Raw genomic sequence first — 22,558 nt, forward strand, 5'->3', positions numbered from 1 at the left:
CAGAGGACTTAGCGGCTGTGGAAGGGGACTTTGCTGACCTCTAATTTTTCAACGAACAAGGCCCAGGGGACATGGCCGTCAACTGGTCAGATTTTGAGGAATCAGTAGAGGCTACCGGGTGGCTTGATGACCTACCAGACGTTGTCGAAGAATTTCAGTTGGAATGGGGCCCGTCAGGGCAAGAACATCAATTGTGGCCGGAAGAGTCGAGGATCGGAGTGCATCGCCGGAGAGCGTCGGTGTTAAGAATTTCGCTCGGGATCTGGGCACTTTGAATACGGGAATTATTGAACAGACAGCTGTACTGATGCAGTTGGAACAGAAAAGGTTTGAGAATTCTGAGAGAATCAGAAAAGCTAAAGCCTATGAAGAGAGTGAAAATACTGTGAGTACAAGGACAGTAGAAACGGAGTCGGACAGGTGTCTGTCGGTTGCCGATGTAATGTGGTGGGAGGACGATGATTTATGTCTTGCCCACACGGATGAGGATTGGGTGAGCAATCAACTAGGCGATACCGGGTATATTGGTGAAGTCGACCATATGACTAGGAGTGGACGGTATTTCAAGCCTCCACACCTAGATCAGCCAGAGGCGTTTGGGAAAGATAAGGGGGCAGAGAAGCAAAAAGAGAAGCAACTTGAAGATGAGGCTGTACTGAAATAGTTGAAAAAGATACAAGCAGGCATCTCTATCTGAGGATTAGTTATGGCATCGCGAGTGCATCGACAAGCTGTCTTATCGGCCATGGACAAGGCCAAGCTCGCAATAGACACCACGCCTGAACAGTTGATGGGCTTAGTTTTTCCGGGAGGAGCTACCCCAATGTTGACTTTTTCCGACAAGGAATTGCCACCTGAGATTGCGAACCATAACAAGCCACTCTACATTTCTGTGGAGTGTAGAAACAAATGGATACCCGTGGTACTTTTCGACACAGGGTCTGCTATCAATGTGTGCCTGGCAAGAACTGCATATGCAATCGGTTTAAAAACCGCGGACTTTGTGCCGACAGTCCAGGTGATTCGGGCATATGACAACACGAGCAGAGAAGTAATGGGAACAGTGAAAATTTAGACCAAGGTTGGCCCGGGACAGCATGAGATAGACTTTCACGTCCTAGAGGTTCCCGCCACTTTCAAGTTACTCCTGGGATGGCCGTGGCTGCACCAGGTAAAGGCAGTTCCGTCCACCTTGTATCAGATGGTGAAATACCCCCATGGGAAGGGAGTAGCCATTGTTTTTGGAAATTCGTCGATCCATCCACCATTAGAAGTATTTACGCCAGTTTTGGAAATTGAGCACGGTATGGAGGATGTGTTCATGTCAGGTTTTACCCTTGCCGAGGCCTAGGTTGTACAGAACATTTTGGCTGTTAATGAGGGGTTGTATGTCAGTGCTCAATCAGTGTACCTCATGAATAAGCTCCAACACATCCTCGGGATGGGATTGGGAAAGAGCGGCCGAAAGGGTGTCGCAGCATTGGCCGAAGTGCCACACAACCCGCATACCTTTGGTTTGGGTTATCTGCCTACCAAAGAGGATTGGATAAGGAAAGGCAAGGAGATGGCTGGGAGAGCCAGAGCGAAGCAGGCAGGGAAACCTTTTGAGCTAATGCACCGGCCCATCCAGGGTACCCTAAATGGATGCTTCGTCCGGGTGAGAGAGGACTTTCCGTTTTGTGGCTTCCCAGAGCCGTGGCTGAATACGGAGAGGAAGCGCGTGCTAGGTTTTGAGATCTTTTTTGACCTGTAATTATCCGGGGATGATGTTGCCGAAGAGCAGACAGACCCAACAGTCGAGGTTAAGCAGAGCAAGAAAGTGGAGTCTGAGGACACCGAAAGTGAAATGGGGGTAGCGCTGGCATGTCTACTTTCAGATCCTCCGATCGAACAGAAGTGCTTGGGGGATAACTTCTCAGTGTCCATGATCGGGAATGAAATGGCTGTGGGCTTACCAGCAAGCATTTTGGATGCATCCATCGCACCCTCTCTCATTTGGCATTATGAAGAGGGATTTTTGTCAAGCAGCACCGGGTCAGGTAGTAAGCTGGAATCTGATTCCACCGAGTCTTGTATAACCCGGATGCCACAGTCCTGCCTAGGTCGTCTTTTTCTTTCTCTTTTGAGTCTGTTGTAATAGAAGAATCAGACGGTTTGGATGTGTTTAATGAGAATGATGTGGATGTGGTTTCTGAGTACTTTTCTGTGCCCTTGATTTATTGCATTAACTCAGACTTCCAAAATTTTGATGAAAACGACGAGGAAGAAATTCCTCCGATTTTGCAACGCTTAATTAAACAAGAGCAGGAAAGATTTGTTAAACCTTTAGTTAATGAAATTACTACTGTGAATGTTGGTACTGAGAAGGACCCGGGGCTGGTCCAGATCGGGTCCACGTTGTCTTCGGAGGAACGCAAGCGCTTAGTCGCTTTATTAAAAGATTTCAAAGATGTTTTCGCGTGGTCCTACGAAGACATGCCTGGAATCGATCTTGAGATTGTACAGCACCGGATCCCTCTTGACCCTAAGGCCCGACCCATCAAGCAGAAACTCAGAAGGATTCGCCCGGACTGGGCCCTCAAGATTAAGGAAGAGGTCACCAAGCAAATTGACGCAGGGTTCCTGCTGGTTTCCGAATACCCGACTTGGTTGGCCAACATCGTTTCAGTGCCGAAGAAGGATGGCAGCATCAGGGTATGCGTGGATTTTAGGAATTTGAACAGAGTTAGTCCGAAGGACGACTTTCCCTTACCGCATATCGATGAGTTGGTGGACTTTACAGCGGGGCATGCTTTGTTTTCGTTCATGGACGGCTTCTCAGGCTACAATCAGATAGTAATGGCACCTGAAGATCGAGAGAAGACTACTTTCACTATCCCGTGGGGACATACTGCTATAGAATAATGCCGTTTGGGTTGAATAATGCTGGAGCGACATATCAACGGGCCGCGACCACGATATTACACGACATGATCCACAAAGAGGTTGAGGTGTACGTGGACGACATGATTGTCAAGTCCAAAGAAAGAGAAGGCCACTACACCGCCTTGCAAAAGTTCTTCTAAAGGATCAGAGAATTTCGGTTGCGGCTGAATCCTCAGAAGTGTACGTTTGGTGTTACAGCGGGAAAAATGCTAGGGTTTCTGACTACACAGAGAGGTATAGAAGTCGACCCTTCCAAAATCAAGGCCATCTTAGAAATGCCACCACAAAGGACTGAAAAGGAGGTGCGAGGCTTTCTGGGTAAAGTGCAATTCATAAGACAGTTTATCTCAAAATTAACCTTGACTTGTGAACTACTTTTTTGGCCTCCTGAAGAAAGGAAAGAAATTCTAATGGGACGGCCGATGCCAAGCTGCTTTTGAACAGATCAAGAAATACTTACAGAACCCACCCGTGTTGTCACCGCCAGAGCCGGGGAGACCGTTGATTTTGTATCTTTCAGTAACTAAGACTACAATGGGCTGTATGCTCGCGCAAGAATCAGAGGGCAAGGTGGAGAAAGCTGTCTACTATCTGAGCAAGAAGATGCTAAAGTATGAGACTCGCTACACACCGTTGGAAAAGGCTTGCTTAGCCTTGGTATGGGCTACCAGGAAGCTGCGGCACTACCTGTTAGCTCACTCTGTAATGTTGGTTTCAAGATTAGATCCCATCAAATATCTTTTCGAGAAACCGGCACTTACGGGTAGGCTAGGTCGTTGGTTGCTGTTGTTTTCCGAATTCGATCTAAAATATGTGACGCGCAAGTCAGTCAAGGAAAGAGCAGTAGCAGAATTCTTAGCCGATCGTCCAGTGGAAGGGGGTGAAGCAGTTGAGTACTTATTCCCAGATGAGGCCATTTTGCATATCGACGATGAAACTTGGACGATGTACTTTGACGGAGCGTCAAACCAGTACGGGTATGGGATAGAGGTGTTGCTGATAGCACCCGACAATTCCCGTGTCCCTCTAGCCTTCAAACTCTGGTTCAAAGTCTCGAACAACGAAGCAGAATATGAGGCATGCATTGCCGGTCTAGAAGCAGCCCTGGAACCAGGGGAAAAGCGGTTGGACGTCATCGGGGACTCGAACCTTGTTGTGTCTCAAGCAAAAGGAGACTGGAAAGTCAAAGAAGAAAAGATGATAATGTACCACCAGACCTTAGACTTGTTAATTCCTCGGTTTGAGAAGCTAAATTTCGCTCATCTGTTAAGAGAGAACAATAGGTTCGCAGATTCACTAGCAACTCTATCTTCCATGATAGACATCCCGTTGGAGTCCGGATGCGTCCGATCATCATTGACCAGAAGTTTGCGCCAGCGTATGAATCAATTGCTGCCATAGATGAGGTTCAGGACGAGAACCCCTAGTATTACGACATTTGGAACTTCTTGGAGAAGGAAGTGTATCCACCAGGGGCAAATGCCAAGGACAAAAGGGCAATCAGAAGAATGGCCGTTCAGTTCATCATCTGCGGGGGTAAGCTGTATAAGAGAGGTCATCTGGGAATGCATAAGCTGTGCGTAGAAGTCGAAGAATTGAAGCGCCTAATGGAGGCCATCCATTGAGGGGAGTGCGGAATACATATGAACGGGGTAATGTTAGCTCGGAAGATTCTCAGACAGGGTTACTATTGGTCCACCATGGAGGAGGATTGTATCGGCTTTGTTCGGCGATGCCACAAATGTCAGATCCATGCAAACCGCATGAACATCCCGCCGTCGAAGCTGTACAACATGACTTCGCCATGGCCATTTTTAGTTTGAGGAATCGATGTGATCAGGGCTGTCACTCCGAAGGGGTCGGATGGGCATGAGTTCATTCTGGTCGCGATAGATTATTTCACAAAGTGGGTTAAGGTCCAGTCTTATGCAGTGTTGAAGGCTTCGCACGTTGCAAAGTTCATCAGAAATAACATCATTTGTCGCTACGGAGTCCCAAATGAGATAATTTCAGATAACGGTTCCCACTTCAAGAAGGAAGTGATTGACTTGTTGAAGAAATACAACGTGGCTTTTCATAAGCCATCCACATACCGGCCGTAAACCAATGGAGCAGTTGAGGCCGCCAACAAGAACATCAAACACATACTGCAGAAGATGGTAGAAACCTACCGGGATTGGCCAGATAAGCTGCCGTTTGCTCTGTGGGGCTACCGGACCTCAATTAGGACTTCTACTGGAGCGACTCCGTATTCATTGGTTTGTGGGATGGAGGCCGTTCTACCTATCGAGATTGAAGTTCCGTCATTGCGAGTACTGGCCGAGTGTCAGATGGCCGAAGCAGATTGGCAGCAGAGCAGATTTGAAGAACTCATGCTTTTTTATGAGAGAAGGCTGAAAGCACTGTACCATGTTCAAGGTTATCAGCGCAGAATTGCTCGAGCTTTCAATAAGAAGGTTAAGTCCAGGAATTTGAAGGAAGGATATTTGGTGCTCAAGGACAACCGAGCTCCCATCCACGACCCTAGGGGCAAGTTTAGACCCAATTGGACGGGTCCCTACATCATCAAGTCTATCTGGTCAGGTGGAGCTGTGGTTCTGATGGACCTAGATGGCCTAGAGTTCTCCCAACCAATTAACATGGACAAGTTGAAGAAACATTACCCCTGAGAGGCTCGCTAGGCCGAAAACCCGAAAGGGCGACCTAGGCAAAAATTAGAGCATTGAAAAAATTTGAAATAATAAAAACTAAGCTTGCAAGGTTGAAAACCCGCAAAGGGCGGCCTTGGCAAAAGTTAGAGCGTAAAAGGAGAGTGAAAATACCCGAGTGAACCCAAGCCTGAACTACGTAAGGTTTGATTCCCATCTTTGGAATACGTAGGCAACTTCATCCTGAAGTTCAGCCATAAACTTTTTCCTGATCAACTTTGTCCATTTAATCATCTCGGTCATCTTAGTCTATTTAGCATTCAAGAGTTCGTTTGTGATCTCCGGTACAGTGCTATTCAGACTAGGGGCAACTTTCCAGTTGCTGGGATCTGGGGTTGTGCATCTTAGTGACAGATCTCAGGCGTGTCTAGTTCTAATCCATATCGAAAATGGCTTTGAAAAGTTTTGATAAAAGTTGACTTTGTTCAAATTAATCTTTTTACAACTTAGACCATTTTTGGACCAAAACGAAAAATTTTCAGTACCTACGACCTTCAATTTCATTGATTTCAATACAGAGTTCTCCTGCTCTTGCATACAAATTGAAGTTGCTTTTTATTACATTCATAAAGAAAACTTGAAAGTACTAATAAAGCAATAAATCCGTGGCATAGATAAGTCAGGTGTTCTTGCGCCCCCTCCTAGAGCTGGTCGAAGCCTTTGATGCCAAGCTGGGCCCAATTTGTGCCTCTTCATTGAACCAATCTATGCACTCATCAGACAAAGTGCAACTGAAAGTGGGAGTAGGGGCCAGAAGCTCTCTAGTTCCCCATGCCGTGGCATATCGAGCAAGCTGTGCGCCTCGGACCGGAAATGCAGCTGGGTACTCTATCCCCTCTGGCGGGCAAATCTGGTCATAGCCGAACTGGCGCTGGAACCGGAATGAGAAGTAGAACACACAGTGAGTTAAGTCAATCAACTGAATCCCAGTCTGCGGGACATGCTGTAGCCCATTGCTGGTAGATTGAGCCAATGGCACCGCCAAGCAATGCGGTCTGTGGACAAACTGCACATCCAGTCGAACCACCAGCCCTCATCAAGGGCATTGACTAGGCGTTGCCGGAAGAAGTAGCCGCGAGCTGAGTATGCTGGGCAAGAGTCCACAACCTGCAACTTGTCCATCAACCACACCTGGGAAGGGATGAAAAATGAGAGAATAAAAAATAGAGAGATGTACGTTGAGAGAAAAGTGAGAAAAAGGGTTTTGTGAGAAAAACTGAGCCTGAGGGCCGAGTGATGTGAGCAAATACATATGTGAGATTGGGTAGGAAACATTACCTGCAGCAGTAGCGGACTCCCCGCAAATCTGGTCGTCTTTCGGCGATAAAAGGCATCCAAGCCTATCAACGTCTCAACTAGAGTCATGGCAATACAGCTATTGCCCTCTTTTAAGCCTTGGGCAACCACGATCAACCGGACACTAGACCCTCCGGAGCTTGAGGCAAGCAAAAAGTAAGATAGCATGCACAAACAGAGGGTGTGTCATCGAAAGCCCTGCCAATGATGGTTGCCGCGGTCACCGACATCAGAAAACCGGCAAATCAAACTCGGAACATCCAGCATTCCGTCACAAATCAAAGAGCGAGCATTGTGCATCGTGAGCCCACACATTCGCCCTAAGGCTTGGGCGTGGCCAAAACGCAGCTGAGGCAAGACTTCTTCGTTGCGCTCAGATTCCATCAAGGCTTGGAAATCCTCGAAGGTAGGACATACCTCTTGCCCACCAAAGCTAAAGGCATGTGTTACTGGGTTCCAAAACCTTGCCACGGCATGAAGGAACGGAAAGTGCAGCGGGGTACGACTCAGAGTAAATAGTGTATTTATGTCGAAGCCCCGGAAATTCAGCTTTTCTGAGCCATCCAAGTTGGCAATCCAAGCCATGAGATTCTGGGCAAGAAACTCTTCCATTTGGAGCAAATCAGTGTTGAATTGAGAAAAACTACGAAGCTGAGGCCTTTTGTAGAGGATAAGGTGGGTGGAGGACAGATGTCAACATTCTGGTGGTTCTTGCCATTTTTGACCGACTGGCCATAAATAGTGCCGACCGACCACCATGTTTGGCTGATCGGCTAGTTATAATGGCCGGTGGCCTTCCCTCTTATCCTCAGAGTTGTCCATCTGCTGAAAATGCTGAAAACTTGTGACTGGTTCCACTTCCAGTGTCTTTAGTGATTGATTTTGCGGAGTCACGCCTATTGGCTTATCGAGTTGTTGTATATTTGCTTATCGAGTTGTACTCGCACTTGGTTAGCTTATCGAGTTTCTTTGTTTTTCTTATCGAGTTGTTAGTTGGTTTACTACCTGATTATTACGATGCAAGTGCTTAATTTTCAAACGAAGTTTAATTTCATTCACATTGTTATGTGATGCCACGCGATGCGATGCGTAGAAAGTACAAATGTAACACATTTTTTAACAAAATAGCTGTTTCATTTCCATCATGTCTTTGCAAAAATACACAGTCTTGAAAAAGTAAAACCTGCCTGAGGCAGTGCAATTTGTACTGTAAGTAATGTAAGTTAAGTGTTGAAAATATGTTGCTTGAAACTGCAAACTTTTATAGTTTCATAAAATGATTGTTACTATAATGACTGTGAAATGAGTGTTGAATAGATTTGTGCTATGAGAGTATATAAGGGTTTGAATACCTTTTCAAAGTCAGCAAGGCTGATGTGTTTCCACTTGGAGTACATTTTGTCAAGGTTGCACTTCATAAACCTTGGGAAGCCTTCTTTGTTGGATGGTCGAAGGAGTTTATTGTGCTCACAGTACCAGTACTATAAAAAAAAAATTGAAATATGTTAGATAGTTTGAAATAGTTAGATGTTTGATATTTTGTGTGAAGTAGTTGAGTAGTGCATTTACCAAGAGTAACATGACGCATCTAGTGACATGCCTTGGGTTGTTGTTTGTATTTGTCATTGAATTCATCAGTGTGTCTTTTATTGCCTTAACCCAATTGTATTTCTTGATGTTGTTGAGATTGTCAACATAGTTGAGGAAACTCCAACTAAGTGTATGGCCTGTTGTAGGCATGAGAAGTTTCAGCCACAAGTAAAGGGTGATGACCCTTGCAACATCTTGACGATCATTAGTTAATTTTCCATTTTTTGTTTGTTGAAACATTTTAGTCAATGACCTGGCATCCAATCTTTTTATTGATTTGTATCTTCGTTTGTAAAATGCGAGCTCAAAATCCTTTGGTCTTGCATAAGATTTGGTGATGATGCTGTCGTCTTCACAGTTGATACCAAAAATGAGCCTCATATCACTATTTTTGAGTTTCATTTCCTTTTTGCCAAGTATAAATGCTCTTTTTGTTGTTGTTGTAGAGTGTTGTCATTTTTGCTACAATGGAATTGTAGCATTTGCATCAAGAGACCTTCAGTTGTGTTGAAGAGAGAGAATTTATAATGGGCCAAAAAGGGATTTTTTTGCAGTTCTGTCTGTTAGGCTGTTGTGAATTTGACCTCCTTCAACAGTTTGATTACCGTTCCGATGTTGGAATGGTAATTAAACTGTTGGACTCTCTTTGCAGGGACTGCTCATTTTTTCCCTTTTGACGCCTTGGTTTTTGTTTCGGGAGTTGATTGGCTTTCTTGGAGTTTTCTCTTTTTTTTTTTTTTGTTGGAGGAGCTTCTTGTTTTTTTGTTGGCTTTCTTTTATTTGTTTTTGTTGTGGTTGGAGGTGTGGTTGGTGTTTGTTGTGTGGGTGTGGTCTGTGGTGTAGTTCTTGGGCTTTTTCTTGTAGGTAATGTGATTGTTTTGTGGGTTTTTTTGGTTGTAGTGGTTGGATTTTTTGTGAAGGGAGAGATGGTGGCATTTCGGTGGATACATGTGAAGGATTGTCAAAAGGAGAGATACTTAAATCCCTGATTGGATTTTTGGGTATATTAGTTTGTTTCTTCTAATATCTTCCAACAACTATTTCTGAAAAAAACGAAAACAACAGCAGGGCATGAGTAATATAGTGACAAAACTGTATAATTTTGCAGTTTTATATGCAGTTTAATATGAAGTTATATCTATTTATTGTTAATAGTTACAAAATTGTATAATTTGGCAGTTTGATTTGTACTTTATAATAAGTTACCTATTTTTTTTGAATAGTGATTAAACTGTGTAATTTTACAATTTTATTTGCAGTTTGAATAAATTTAGATATGTTACTTGTAGAGTGATGAAACTGTTTGTTGTTTCAGTTTTATAAACACTAGCAACAATAAGAACAACCTATTGTATTTTGTAAACAATAACAATAACAACAAGAAGATTAAGTATTCAACGAAATGTAGCAACAATATGAAGAAGAAAAACCAATATTTAACAACAAGAAGAAGCAACAACAACAAGAATAAGGACAAGGAGTTGAATGTGTAAAAATAAGGATTTATGTGTAAAAACAAGGGGATTAAAATGTTTAAAAACAGGGGACTATAATGTTTTAAAACAAGGGATTATATATAAAATTGGGTTTTATACATTTTGAAGTATGTAAAATGTGTTTCACAAGTTTTTTTTTTTTTTTTTTATGAAAGTGTTATTGAAACGGTATGATATATACAAAATATTAAAGAATAATGTAAAAATTTAAATGAAAAATAATAGGTGAAGAGAGATGTTACTTTTCCCCTCCCAAAAAAAAAAAAAAAATTTCTGTGAATCGGAAGTGAAGAACTATGAAATTTCTTTAGAGTTGTGATAGTTCTTCGTGTTGTTGAGAGTCGCCGATTAGAGGAGATGAACGACTTCGCGTTGTGTTGGTGAGAGTCGACGATTGGAGAGGATGAACGGGTTTGTTTTGTGGTTAGGGTAGGGTTTCAGAAGTAGTGGAGTCAGACGGTGGAGAGATGGAAGACTGAGAATGCAAAAGCGAGTGGCGGAGATGTGACAGTATACTGATCAGACTGGTGTGAGATGATCGTGGGTGAAGGTTGCGCGCGTGTAAATTAGATGATATGTATGGATATTTTCGTCTGATCCCCGTTTGGTAGAACTGTGAGAAAGTGATTATAGTTTATAGTTTACCAGTTTATACCTTACAACTGTGAACATAAGCTGATTTTTGACTTATAAATTAAGGGTTGGTTTGAGATGTTCTAAAAAAGTATACTTTTTGACTTATTAGCTTATATGGGTTAGGTTTGATGTGATGTGTTAGAGAGGTGATGTGATTTAAATAAAATGATATGACTTAAATAAGATAGTAAGTTTGGGAAGTCCCAAATAAGCCAAAAAGTCAAAAAGTTACTCAAAAAGTTAAAAAGTTAACACTATTCACCAAAAGTCAACAATTACGGCTGCACAACTCCCAATTCAAATTTTCCTCTACAAACCAATTTTTACAATTTTTTATTACACATTTTTCCATAAAAAGTCAAAAAGTTAACCCAAACATCCATATTTTCAATCTCAATTTTTTAGTCCAAAAAGACAAAAAGTGCACTTATTTAGTCTTCCCAAACTTGGCCTTAGTTTATGCCAAACCAACCCTAAGCTTCTCATCCTCCACTTAAAGAATAAGTTGATTTTTAACTTATAAAAAATTATAAATTATATTATTAAACTAAATCAAATATATTAAAATAACATAAATTAAAAATAAATCCTACCAAACAGATCATAATTTGTTGGGCTTAAATCGTTGGGCGACTTCCCCTCTCTTATTTTTCTCATCGTTTCCCGAGAAAACGAGTTCAAAGAAAAAGAAAGAAAAGAAAACAAGCTTTCTCTTCCTTCAAATCTCGTCATCGTCCCCAATCCACCCACTGCCTTTCCCAAACTCTCTCTGCAAAACAATGCAACAAGGTGACCATAGCTCTGTTTCCTACTACCAATACCCTCCAAACCCAAACCCAAACCCAAACCCAAACCCTAATCCCCCAATCGATCGTCACCACCCAAACCCTTTGCCATCGACCTACGCCTCTGCACCTCCCTTCTCCACCACCTATTCTCCCTCCGATTACCCATTCACCCATTCACCTTATCCCCCAAATCCCGATCTTCTCCCTCCCATTGCTCCTTCACACAACCCAATTCCAAACCCTAACCCTAACCCTAACCCCAATTTGCAGTCCTTCACTCCCTCCCCGTTTCAACCTTCGTCTTCTTTCCCATCATACGATCAGCATACCCCGTACCAACGACCCCCCCAGCAACAACCCTACGATCAGCATCACACGGCTTCTCCATCTTCGTTCCCTCCAAACCCTAATCCCAATGCGTACTTGTCCCCATACAATTACCAAGGCTCTTCAGTTCCATCGGTATATGAGAATTCGTATGAGAGTAATGTGAAATTTGATCCAAGTGGGGGCTATTTTGATGATCCTTCAGGTGGGTTTGTAGGTGGTTATGGTCGGAGTCGGTCCGATTTGGGTCCGGATTTATATGGGAAACGATCGGACGTTGATTCGGGTTCGTACCGTGACGATGGATATGGTGATGGTGTGTATGCTTATCAAGGGGGTAAGGTGGAACCGTATGGTGCTCGGGGCACCGCACCCAAGTCTTCGACTTGGTCAGCTTTCGATGATTTTGGAAGGCCAATTAGTGTCCCCCCTGCGAAAGATCATCGGAGTTCGGCCAAGATTGTGAGGGCAGTCCCCAAGGTTGATACCCAGCAAGATGTGAAAAGTGGGGTGCAGAAGTTTAGGGTTAAGCTCTTGCCAGAAAGTGGAAGCCAGAGCACAGTGGATGTTCTTTGCCAGGTTTAAAGGAAACCCTTTGTGTTCATTTATTTGTTTTGCTTGTTTTGTGTTCTGTTATTTCAGGGAAGTATAGAACCAGTTTTTATTTTATTTTTATATTTGAAGTATTTGCAAATTGCAACATTTATAACTTTGCATAATCTTTGTTTAAATGTGATTCAGCCTGTTCTCTTGTCAAAACAAAATTGACCAAATATTAGAACGAATTAACTTCATGAAAGTTTTTGGGTGACATTGGCTTGATTATGTTTTTTGTTCTGGATTTTTGTTATGCTGACTATGTTACAAAATTTGATGTGTTTGGTTTGATTATTCTTGTCCATGTTCCTGTCTAATTCTAATTGAATAGCTCCATTTGTTTTTCAAAAACTTTGGAGTGAGAACAACATCATTATGACAGTGTCAGTTATAGTGATGGGCGGCATTGCATCACATTTCTGCAGTTGCATTCCACTAGTTATGCTGATGGTGCCCATTTTATTGAGCAATAAATTTCTGGAAACTATAATGAAAAGCTTCCAATTTCCACTGGTTGTCCAAACAGGCGCTTATATAGTTGGATTTTTGGCTTACTTATTTCTAGGATTGTGGGGATTTTACTGACTTGGGGACCCATAGTAGAAAAATTATTATTCCAGTAGTAGAAAAGTTGTTATTTATGGAGGTTTGGTATGGATTTGAGTGTATAATATGCTCCTTTTCTTTCAATTGGGAGCTTTTAAATTTCTTTGTATATCTCCTAGGAAGTACAGACACTTCAAGATGGGTGCCACACTAAGAAGTAAGGACACTTCTAAGAAGGTGACGTATTTGTGTCGTGTGTGTGTCGGACATTGATACTCTTTGGACACTTTCCCGACATGTGTCTGGCAGTTTTCAAAACGTGTCCTATTTTTTAATTTTTCTTAAAGATCCAGACACTTGGAGGACACATGTGTCTATCGCTTAAATACACGTGCCTATTGATTAGACACAGGTGAGACTAATTATAAGTTCCAACAAAACAACTTCAAATACAATAGTAAAATAAAAATCATATAAATTTATAAGAATTAATGTCATATTACATTTTGTTATTATTTTTGAATAATATATTCATATATATAATATATAATAAATATATAAAATTATATATTTCATGCGTGTCCTCCACGTGTCGTGTCCTGTATTTTTGAAAAATTGGCGTGTCGGCGTGTTCGTGTCATATTCGTGTCGAGTCTCGTGTCCGTGTACATGCTTCTTAGGTGCCATATGTAGATCACCAACACTGTATGGACACACGTGTTACATAGCATGTCAATTGTTTTAATTACTATTCTTTGTAGGACATGTTGGGGGGACACTTCATAGGCGCACGTGACCAGTGTTTGGACTCATCTCATGACACCTTTGTGTGTGTGTGTGTGTGTGTGTGTTTAATTTGATTTGAAGTCCAGTAAAATATATGGAAACAAATAAGCGGAAAGTGAAAAGAAACAATAATACACCCACATATTCATCAATGCCTGTCATATATGTGTCCTAATTTTATATTCATGTACAAAAAAATAAAAATATATAATTTTTTTTTTGCTGTATCATTGCCGTGCCCATAACCTAATTTTTTGAAAATTGCTATGTTCTGTGTACGTACTCTTGTCTATATTTGTGCTTCTTAGTATATCTCAATAGCAGTGTGTGTATTATCTGTAGCTTAGTTACCTAATTCTTGTCAGTACACTAAACATAGGCAGCTCAACAATTTTTTTCTTGTCAGTACACTAAACATAGGCAGCTCAACAATTTTTTTCTTCTTTTTTACCGGGCAAGAATGTTGCAGTAACATCGTGTTGTGCGTGATAACTAGGCCCACAGTTGTGCAAACAGAGAGTGTCCGCTGCCTGCTTTTGGAAGTATTTTAAGCGATTAGGATGGTTTCTATTTGCTTAGAGACTGTTGACACTGCTCCTTTTGTGTGCTTATAAATTAGGGCTGCAAACGAACCGAGTCGAGCTTTGCTGGGCTCGAGTTCGAGCTCGGCTCGTTTATTGAGCTCGTGCTCGGCTCGATAAGAAACTGGGCTCGAGCTCGGCTCGGCTCGTTAACATTAATGAAACTCGAGCTCAGCTCGGCTCGGCTCGGCTCGATAACTTTTTTTAATATTATTTATATTATTTAAATAAAAATATTTAAATAAAAAATATTATTTATATTATTTTATATATTATTTAATATATAAATAATATATTTATTATATAATTTAAATATAAATAAACGAGCCGAGCTTGACGAGCCGAGCTCGGGCGAACTCGATATTCGAGCCTAATATTCGAGCTCGAGCTCGGCTTGTTTAGTAAACGAGTCGAGCCTAGCCGAGCTTGTTCATGAACAACTCGGTTCATTTGCAGCCCTATTATAAATTCTTTCCTATCAATCCCAACTGAATCCCACCCACCTGATGTATCCATTACTTGCTCTGTACATTACTTCTTTCTATTTAGTGAAGAATTCACACACGTCTCTCTCTTTTTATTGTTTATACTATAAGTTTCTGTGTGCAACTCATGTGTAATTATATTTTAAAGTTGAAGTTAACATCACTGACTGCAGTGCTACATTTTTTAGAAGTCTTAGTTTTGGACTGGGACGTTTTCTAATAACAAACACCCATTCACTTTTGGTTGACATGGAATTCTTATGAGTTTCACCAATGTCTGGGAGTGACTCTAGTCCTCTTCAGCAGAAATTGTCCTTTGAAATCATAGGACTTTCTTCCAGGCTTAATTGCTTTGTTACTTACTTATCTTTTTGGATGGGGTTCGGGTGGGTAAAAATGCTTGTTCTTGCATTGAAGTTTGTTTGATAGGTGACATATACATTGATAGTTCAGTTCAAAATATTTCACTTTATTGACTTTATTATTCACTCTGCTTGGCTTTGGTTCCAGAATTAACTTTTCAAAAAAATTTACTTTTTTATTTTCTGTATTTTTTTGTTTTCACTGATTTTTTAAAATATTTTAAATAATTTTTTTAATTTTTAGACACACCTAACATAAATACACTTAAAAAGTATAATTTTTGTGAAAAAATCTTTAAAAAATTCACTAAATATCAAAAATACAAAAAAAAAAAAAAAAATAAAAAAATAAAAATTCAGTATATTTTTCGTATTTTTGTGTATTTATTAGTTTTTAAAAATATTTTTTCACAAATATTTTACTTTTTAGATATATCTAAGTAAGGTGCATCTAAAAAAGTAAAAAAATGAGAAATTTAGTCAAAATCCCTCCATTGGACCCTTGTTTGGTGAAAAGGACGACCCAATTTATTTTGCTTCATAAATCTCATAAGAAAAAAATATATAATTGAGTAAGGACAAAGTTAAATATCTTTTTTTTTCTTGGACAATATTGCTAGAATAACATGTTACTGTCAAACAGAGTAACATGTTACTATGAAACAAAGTAATATGTTACTGTTACTGTTACTGTTTACATCAATTTCGACGGTAATATTTATTTATTTATTTATTTATTTTTTAAGAATTTCATAATCAACATAGATCTTATTTGATAGATCTTGATGAGAGAATTTTAAAAATACTAATTTTATTAAAAACCGAGATTTACATCAAAAGTTATATTATTTTAAAATTTAATATTTTGATAATAATGGTATGTGTTGGACTTTTCAAAGAAAATTTTTTGTGCTTGTCCTTGATGCATTTAAGTTTTATTATGAAGGGGTTTTGACCATATCTCCCTAAAAAAATTACTTACAATTTTAAAAATATTCACTAAAAATAAAAAAACACGAAAAACAAAAAACTCAATTTTCAGAAAATTGAAACCAAACACACTGATTATTATTATTTTTTAATTTTTAATTTTTTTTTTATGTCTTGTTTGGTCATCATCACCACCAATCTTGTTTCGTTCTATTGTCCTTTTCTCTGTGGGCGTGTCAACAATTTGTTCCCATCTTTGAACTGCTGATTTATTGTTAATGTCTTTTTCAGATTGGTTTGGATGGGATTCGTATGCTTGATCCCAATACAAGCCGAACATTGAGAATATATCCTCTTGAGGCGGTAACCAGATTCGAGGTATGCTGGTATCCTTTCTTTCTTAAATTATGGATTTTGTTTTACCATTGTTAATTGATTGTGTTTTTTCTTATTATTTAGGTGTTTGATCCATCCACCTTTGCATTTTGGTCCAAAAGTTCTGTGGATATTGAGCCAAGGCGTATCAGACTGCAGTCAAACAGTTATACTACCAACACTATTCTGGACATAGTAACAGCTGCTACTGTACAGGTTGAGAATCTTAATACTTGTGCATTGCGCACGTGCACGCGGGCGCACACATAGGTTTTGCCCCTTTTAAAAAAAATAATCTTGTAAGATTTGTGCTTATGATATTTAAATTCTTTTAATGCTTGATCAAAAAATAGCTCAAGGAGATGGGTGGAAGTAGCAACCCTTCTGATTCCTTGAAGCCGATTGAACAGCCTGCTGAGAAGAAGAAAGGTTTGGCTGATTGGATGAACTTGATGAAGCCTGGAAATGAGGAGAAAGATCACTGGGTAATTTTTGAGATTTTTCAGAATCATTTACTTCTCCGAAGAAATAGCCAAGTGTCTTGTTTTTTTCCATTACCTCAAGCCTCATAAATTAAAACTATTACATGAGCTTGTATTTTTTAATTGTATGTTGTGGTTATGAATGCATACTTGTAGAAGCATTACTTATTTTTTATGAATTGTACAATGTTTAAAGGAAAAAATTTATGCCAATTTTGTATTTTCTTTATAAATTTTTTTAGGGGTTTCTAGTCTTGAAGCACTTGAAAGTAAAGAAGTTCAACAAAAATTTGTAAAAAGTTCACTAAAGAAGAAAACCGAAAAAAGCATTTTCCAAAGCTAGTATAAATTAATACCAAAATGTTGACTTTTTAAGTTCAGACTTGCTGAAATGTCTTGATTTAAGTTCTGAGTTTTTTATTGCCATTTCATCATTTCTTAGGTTCCTGATGAAGCAGTTTCCAAATGTACAGCTTGTGGGACGGACTTCAATGCTTTCATGCGCAAGGCATGTCTCTTTTCATGAATAATAGATTATAGATCTTGCTTATTATTTAGTCTTTGCATGAGATGGGAGGCACTTGTTTCATTTTTTAGGATGATTCTAACGAGTTTTTTTGTTGTTTTCAGCATCACTGCAGGAATTGTGGAGATATTTTTTGTGACAAATGTACCCAGGGTAGAACTGCTCTTACAGCTGATGAGAATGCTCAACCTGTTCGAGTTTGTGATCGATGCCTGGTGTGTACGAATTATTTGTTCATTTAATTTTTCACTATGATCATTCCTACTTCATTTCCCAGTTTACAAGGAGAAAAATTCTATTATTATTACTATTATTTTGGGATTGTCTTACATCCACTACTGATGGGTTACTTTTTTGTATCATGGGTTATGTTATGTCAAGCCTGTTTATTTCTACTTTAAAAAGCCAATTTTAGCTTTAAAAAAAGCTAACTTAAAAAACGATATAAATTTAACCTAAAAAGTTGGCCTTTTCAGCTTATTTTAAGCTTTTAAGTTTGAAAAAGTAAATAAGTGGTACCAAAAACCTTAAAATTTCATGTATACCTACTAAAAAGCATTAATTTATACTCCCTTGTGCAGTACCCACACACACAAAAAACTGACTTGAACAAATTTTTTACACACTCGGTTCAAATTATTTGATGTCAAACAATGAGTCGCACATTTTAATTGTATGGGTGAATGGTTTGGCTCAGTCCATTTAAAGTCATTTTCTTTGTCCTTGTCAATACTTTTATGATCAACTTAACAGTAGGCTGCTTTGTAGCTTTTCATCTAAAAATTAATATGAACATGTTTGCTTGTGTGACACACTTGTGTCTCAACTAAAATATGCGCAACACTCCATTTCTTAGACTAGATCTTATTATGTGGGTGTTTGGGAAGTGAGTTTTTATGTAGGTTTTTTTAGTTGTAGGATTTTATTGGAGAAATTTTTTTTTTGTGTTTGGGAAGGTAGTTGGGTTTTTATGTGGTTGGATGTGATGCTTGTAAGAGAAAAAGTGAAATGATTATGGGGTTAGATGTGATATTTTGTTTGGATGTGTTTTTTTTGGTTTTGCAAAAAGTTTGTCTTTTAGTGGAAAAAATCAAAAAAAAATCTCAAACCCAAGTTGCCAAACGCCACCTATGTTGTGTTTCTCTGCAGGCAGAAGTTACTCAAAGGTTGAGTAATGCTAAGGAAGTAGCCAGCAAATCAGCTGGATTGCGGAGTCATGAGGATCTTGCCAAGAAGCTTCAGGTGATCAAGGATTTGAATATTTTGTCTTCGGTGTTCCTTGGGCCAGTTAGTTTCTGGTGGTCCTCAATGGTTATATTTATTTATTTATTTTTATGGTAGCTTAAACTTCTTGTACAATGAAGTCAGGCGATTCTTTTTTTATAAAGATTTTGACATACTAGTTTGAATTAAATTAACAGAGCAAACTTACAGCATCTAGTAAGTTGGCTGCAATAAGGAGATAAATATTCTATCTATCATTTGAAATTTCTGTTCGTTAACTGATGCTTTGATCCCAGTAGCCACTCATTCCTGTATTTCCTGCCTTTTGGTTGTTTTTCAGAAGCCTTGTAGTTAAGTCCCCGCCTTCTCTGTAAGAAAAGAAATAAAAACAAAAAATGAAAACACATACCTTGTTGGTAGCTGATTGATTCTATGTTTAAGTTCAGTCAAGTAGTTTACCTCTTTACTGTTTTTTGTTTCTTGTGTCGTTATCTTTTTTTTTATCTCTGTTGTTTATTTTAAGCTAAGACCTGCTTCACTTTGCTTGGTCTGCTCCATATTACATGAAACAGTCAACTGTTTTTGGGGAGAGTGGCTGTATCAGGAGCTGACGGAATGGGCTGATGGGCTGTTGAGTGAATGGGGAAGACGGAGTGATGTGTAGGAGTTAGAAAAACATGTGCATTGTGTGTATTTGTCCTTAAAGAAATAATCCCTTTTAAATAGGCATGCCATTAATTATCACAAACCAAATCTAATGCAATGTTTTAAGAACCGGACCGGACACGTTGGTTCAACCGGTAGAATCGGTGTTCTGGTGCGGATGATCCACAAAAACTGGATTAGACCAAAAACCGGCCTTGTTTGCCGAGACCGGTGGTTCAACCGGTAAATTTGGCGAACCGGTCCCGATTCTCGACCAACCCGGTTGGTTTTTTTTTTCTTTCCTTATATATTTATATATGTATACATATATATCAAAATTTTGACTAAAAACTTATACTTCAAGAGTCTCCTCTCATAACTTGAAGAAATAATGAAAGTCTATTTCTATTTATAAGAAAAAATTGTTCAAAGAGAACCTAAAAATTCATTCTGGGATTTAATCAAATTGTTTGAATCATATTTGATTGGACGGAGAGTTGAAAATTTCATTTTTTTTCAAAATTAAATCTAGCATTCAATCAAATTTGTTTGGAGGGAATGTTAAATTTTTTTAATTTTTTTAGAACTAGTGACTTTTTTTTCCCCATCAATTATGACATCAGTAAATATTATGCAACACTTTTTTTTTTATTATTTCAGTTTTTGCATATATTTTTATTTATTTATAATTTATAATTATATTTTTAATTATATAATATTAATTATGACGTTACGGTTTGACCGCTTCGACTTGACGGTTGAACCAATGACCCATCCACCCGGTCCTTTTTCTGGGTCGCTTATTGGTCCGGTTTTTAAACCATTGATCTAATGCATGCAAACTTTTTAGTTTCTTGAGGCACTTGTGGCATTTAAGTTTGATTAAGTTTTAACTGAGATAGTACCTATTTAGTGGTTTCTGGTGACCTTAGATTTAGTTTGTCTCAGGACTGCAAATGAACTGAGTAATTCACAAACAGGCTCGGCTTGGCTCGTTAAGGGCAGGGTTCAGGTCAACTCGAGTTCGAATAAGCTCGGCTCGTCAAGTTTGGCTCGTTTATCTTTATTTAAATTAATTTAATAATTTTATTATTTATATATTAAATAATATATAAATAATAATAGTATAAATACATTATTTATATATTAAATAATATAAATAATATTAAAAAAAATCTTATCGAGCCGAGTCGAGTCGAGCTCGAGTCCAGTTACTTATCGAGTCGAGCTCGAGCTTAAGAAACGAGCTCGTTAAGCAAACGAGCTGAGCTCGAGCTTAGCAAAGCTCGGCTCGGCTCATTTGTAGCCCTACTTTGTCTCCATCGATTTCTGGTTTCTTGTCTGTAGTTTTTTTTCTTAGAAATGCTATCTCACTTGTAAAATACAGCTTTTGCAAAATTTATCAAAAAAAAAGAAAAAAAAAAAGATAAAAAGTTTTTGCAAAGATGCAATCGATCTATGTTTTTGATTGATTTGGTCTATATGTATCTGATGGTAATCATTTTTCACAGGATGAGATGGAAAGAAATCGCAAGGCAACATCAGGTAATTTCTAGTGCTAAAACAGTAAGACTTTATGGTGTATGTAGATACACATGTTGCAGCTGTGAACCTTTGGGATGGTCAGATAGGCCCGTTGAATGCCTGATGCTCCCCCAGTAAGTTTGTGTTTGAATCTTAGATCTGGGAAGGGATTTGTGAAGGGGAAAAAAGGCTGGGGGAAAACAAATGGAATATAAGCTAAATTCTTCTTTTCACAGATTCTTGTCTCTATAAATCCCTCCACAAATCCATGATTCAAACACAAAACTAGGATATCTCCCATTAATATGACCGGAATCAAATTCATAGTTATGTTTTAAATGTCTTAAAAAGGTTCCAATCGATTGTGGTTTAGTTTAAGTTGACTTGGGTTTAAGTTGATTAGGTGATTTTAGCGGTTTTAATATATTCAGCTGTCACTAATTTAAATGGTTTGATTTGACAGGCTCCAGGTCGGATGGATCCAGTAAGCGGATGAAAGAAGTTGAGTGTCCTACTTGCACAGTTCATTTACAGGTTTGAATCCTTGTACACAACTGTCCGAAAAATGATCTGTTATTTGTTCTGTTAATTCATATTTTATTTTGTTGTCCAAAAATTGATCTGTTATATTAATACGGAATTGTTGCAGGTTCAAGTGCCCAGCACTGGTTCTGAGACCATAGAGTGTGGTGTTTGCCAGCATCCATTCCTTGTAAGCGCCCACTGATATCGCACGCTATGATCACTGGAGGGACTGTACAGTATGTCTCTTACTATTCTTTATGTTTAATTTATATAATAATATCTGTGCTTTTTGTAACTAATAATATGGATTAATATTGGGATTATCTATTGTTTCATTTTATTCTCTTGGTTTATGTATTGTCACCGACTTTTGTTGGTTTGGTGTCAGCCGATTTTGCTTCACTAGCATGTATATGAAAGTTTGTGTTATAAATTTGGATAAATCTATCTTCTCTCTATTCCCCCACTTTGAACCGCAAGTCTTTTTTTAAACTTAGACCCTTGTTTTGTCGGTGATAAATATAATAAATTGAATATTATCAATATTTGATGTGGTGTATTGGTTGAACCAATGTGGTTGGACAGGACAGTCCATTTCTTTTTATTTATTGTGAAGAAATTTTTTTGAAGAAATAAATGCGTGGCTTTTGAACTAATAGCCACCTTGGTAAAGACGTATTAACATAATAATAATAATTATTATGTAGTTGGTGATATTATTGTGGTGATGGTTATGATCCTCGTACTATATGGACAACTATTATGCCACGTATGGCTTGTTTAATCACATTACACACAACTCTATTATGATGTATATTTTTTCTTTGGAGGATTGTTGTAAAAACTATCCGTTAGATTTCGTGATGAGAAATGATTCTTGTGACATGGCGGCACAGTAATAATAAATGGTTAGTTATATCGTTTAGGTGAATATTTTGTGATCAAATTATAATTTAACAATGCTTAGTACTTCAAATTTTCATAGTTTGAATGTCTCAATATGACGTCGTTTTGGAGGGAAAACGAAGTCGTTTTGATACATTCGAATTATTTGAGTCATACAAATTCAAGCTACCAAACATTTTTTATTATAATTTATGAAAAAATTTATTTAAAAAAAATGAAAGAAGGTGGACACTTGTCTGTGGTGTGGGATGTCTCTGAATTTTTTAGGCTTCCTTTATTTGGAAAGAGACATATGATA

At 38.6% G+C, this 22,558-nt stretch overlaps 1 protein-coding gene across 1 annotated transcript; it reads left to right on the top strand.

The window, feature by feature from the left end:
- The first annotated feature begins 11,248 nt into the window (after nucleotides 1-11,248).
- Nucleotides 11,249-21,812, top strand: LOC114259546 (protein FREE1). Its single transcript, XM_028199564.2, has 10 exons — nucleotides 11,249-12,345; nucleotides 16,345-16,431; nucleotides 16,513-16,644; nucleotides 16,782-16,913; nucleotides 17,353-17,418; nucleotides 17,541-17,651; nucleotides 18,586-18,678; nucleotides 20,817-20,850; nucleotides 21,293-21,363; nucleotides 21,479-21,812. The coding sequence occupies exons 1-10, from the start codon at nucleotides 11,431-11,433 to the stop codon at nucleotides 21,554-21,556; spliced, it is 1,719 nt and encodes a 572-aa protein (XP_028055365.2). The 5' UTR covers nucleotides 11,249-11,430; the 3' UTR covers nucleotides 21,557-21,812.
- The last annotated feature ends 746 nt before the right edge of the window (nucleotides 21,813-22,558 follow it).

Source organism: Camellia sinensis, chromosome 3 (genome assembly GCF_055761805.1).
Source record: "Camellia sinensis isolate YWXY chromosome 3, ASM5576180v1, whole genome shotgun sequence".
Taxonomy (NCBI): Eukaryota; Viridiplantae; Streptophyta; class Magnoliopsida; order Ericales; family Theaceae; genus Camellia; species Camellia sinensis.

Excerpts from the sequence above, each read along its gene's own strand:
- LOC114259546 (XM_028199564.2), top strand. The coding sequence starts at position 11,431 with ATGCAACAAGGTGACCATAGCTCTGTTTCCTACTACCAATACCCTCCA. Across the intron at positions 12,346-16,344 it reads CAGTGGATGTTCTTTGCCAG|ATTGGTTTGGATGGGATTCG; the intron begins GTTTAAAGGAAA and ends TGTCTTTTTCAG. Across the intron at positions 17,419-17,540 it reads TCAATGCTTTCATGCGCAAG|CATCACTGCAGGAATTGTGG; the intron begins GCATGTCTCTTT and ends TGTTGTTTTCAG.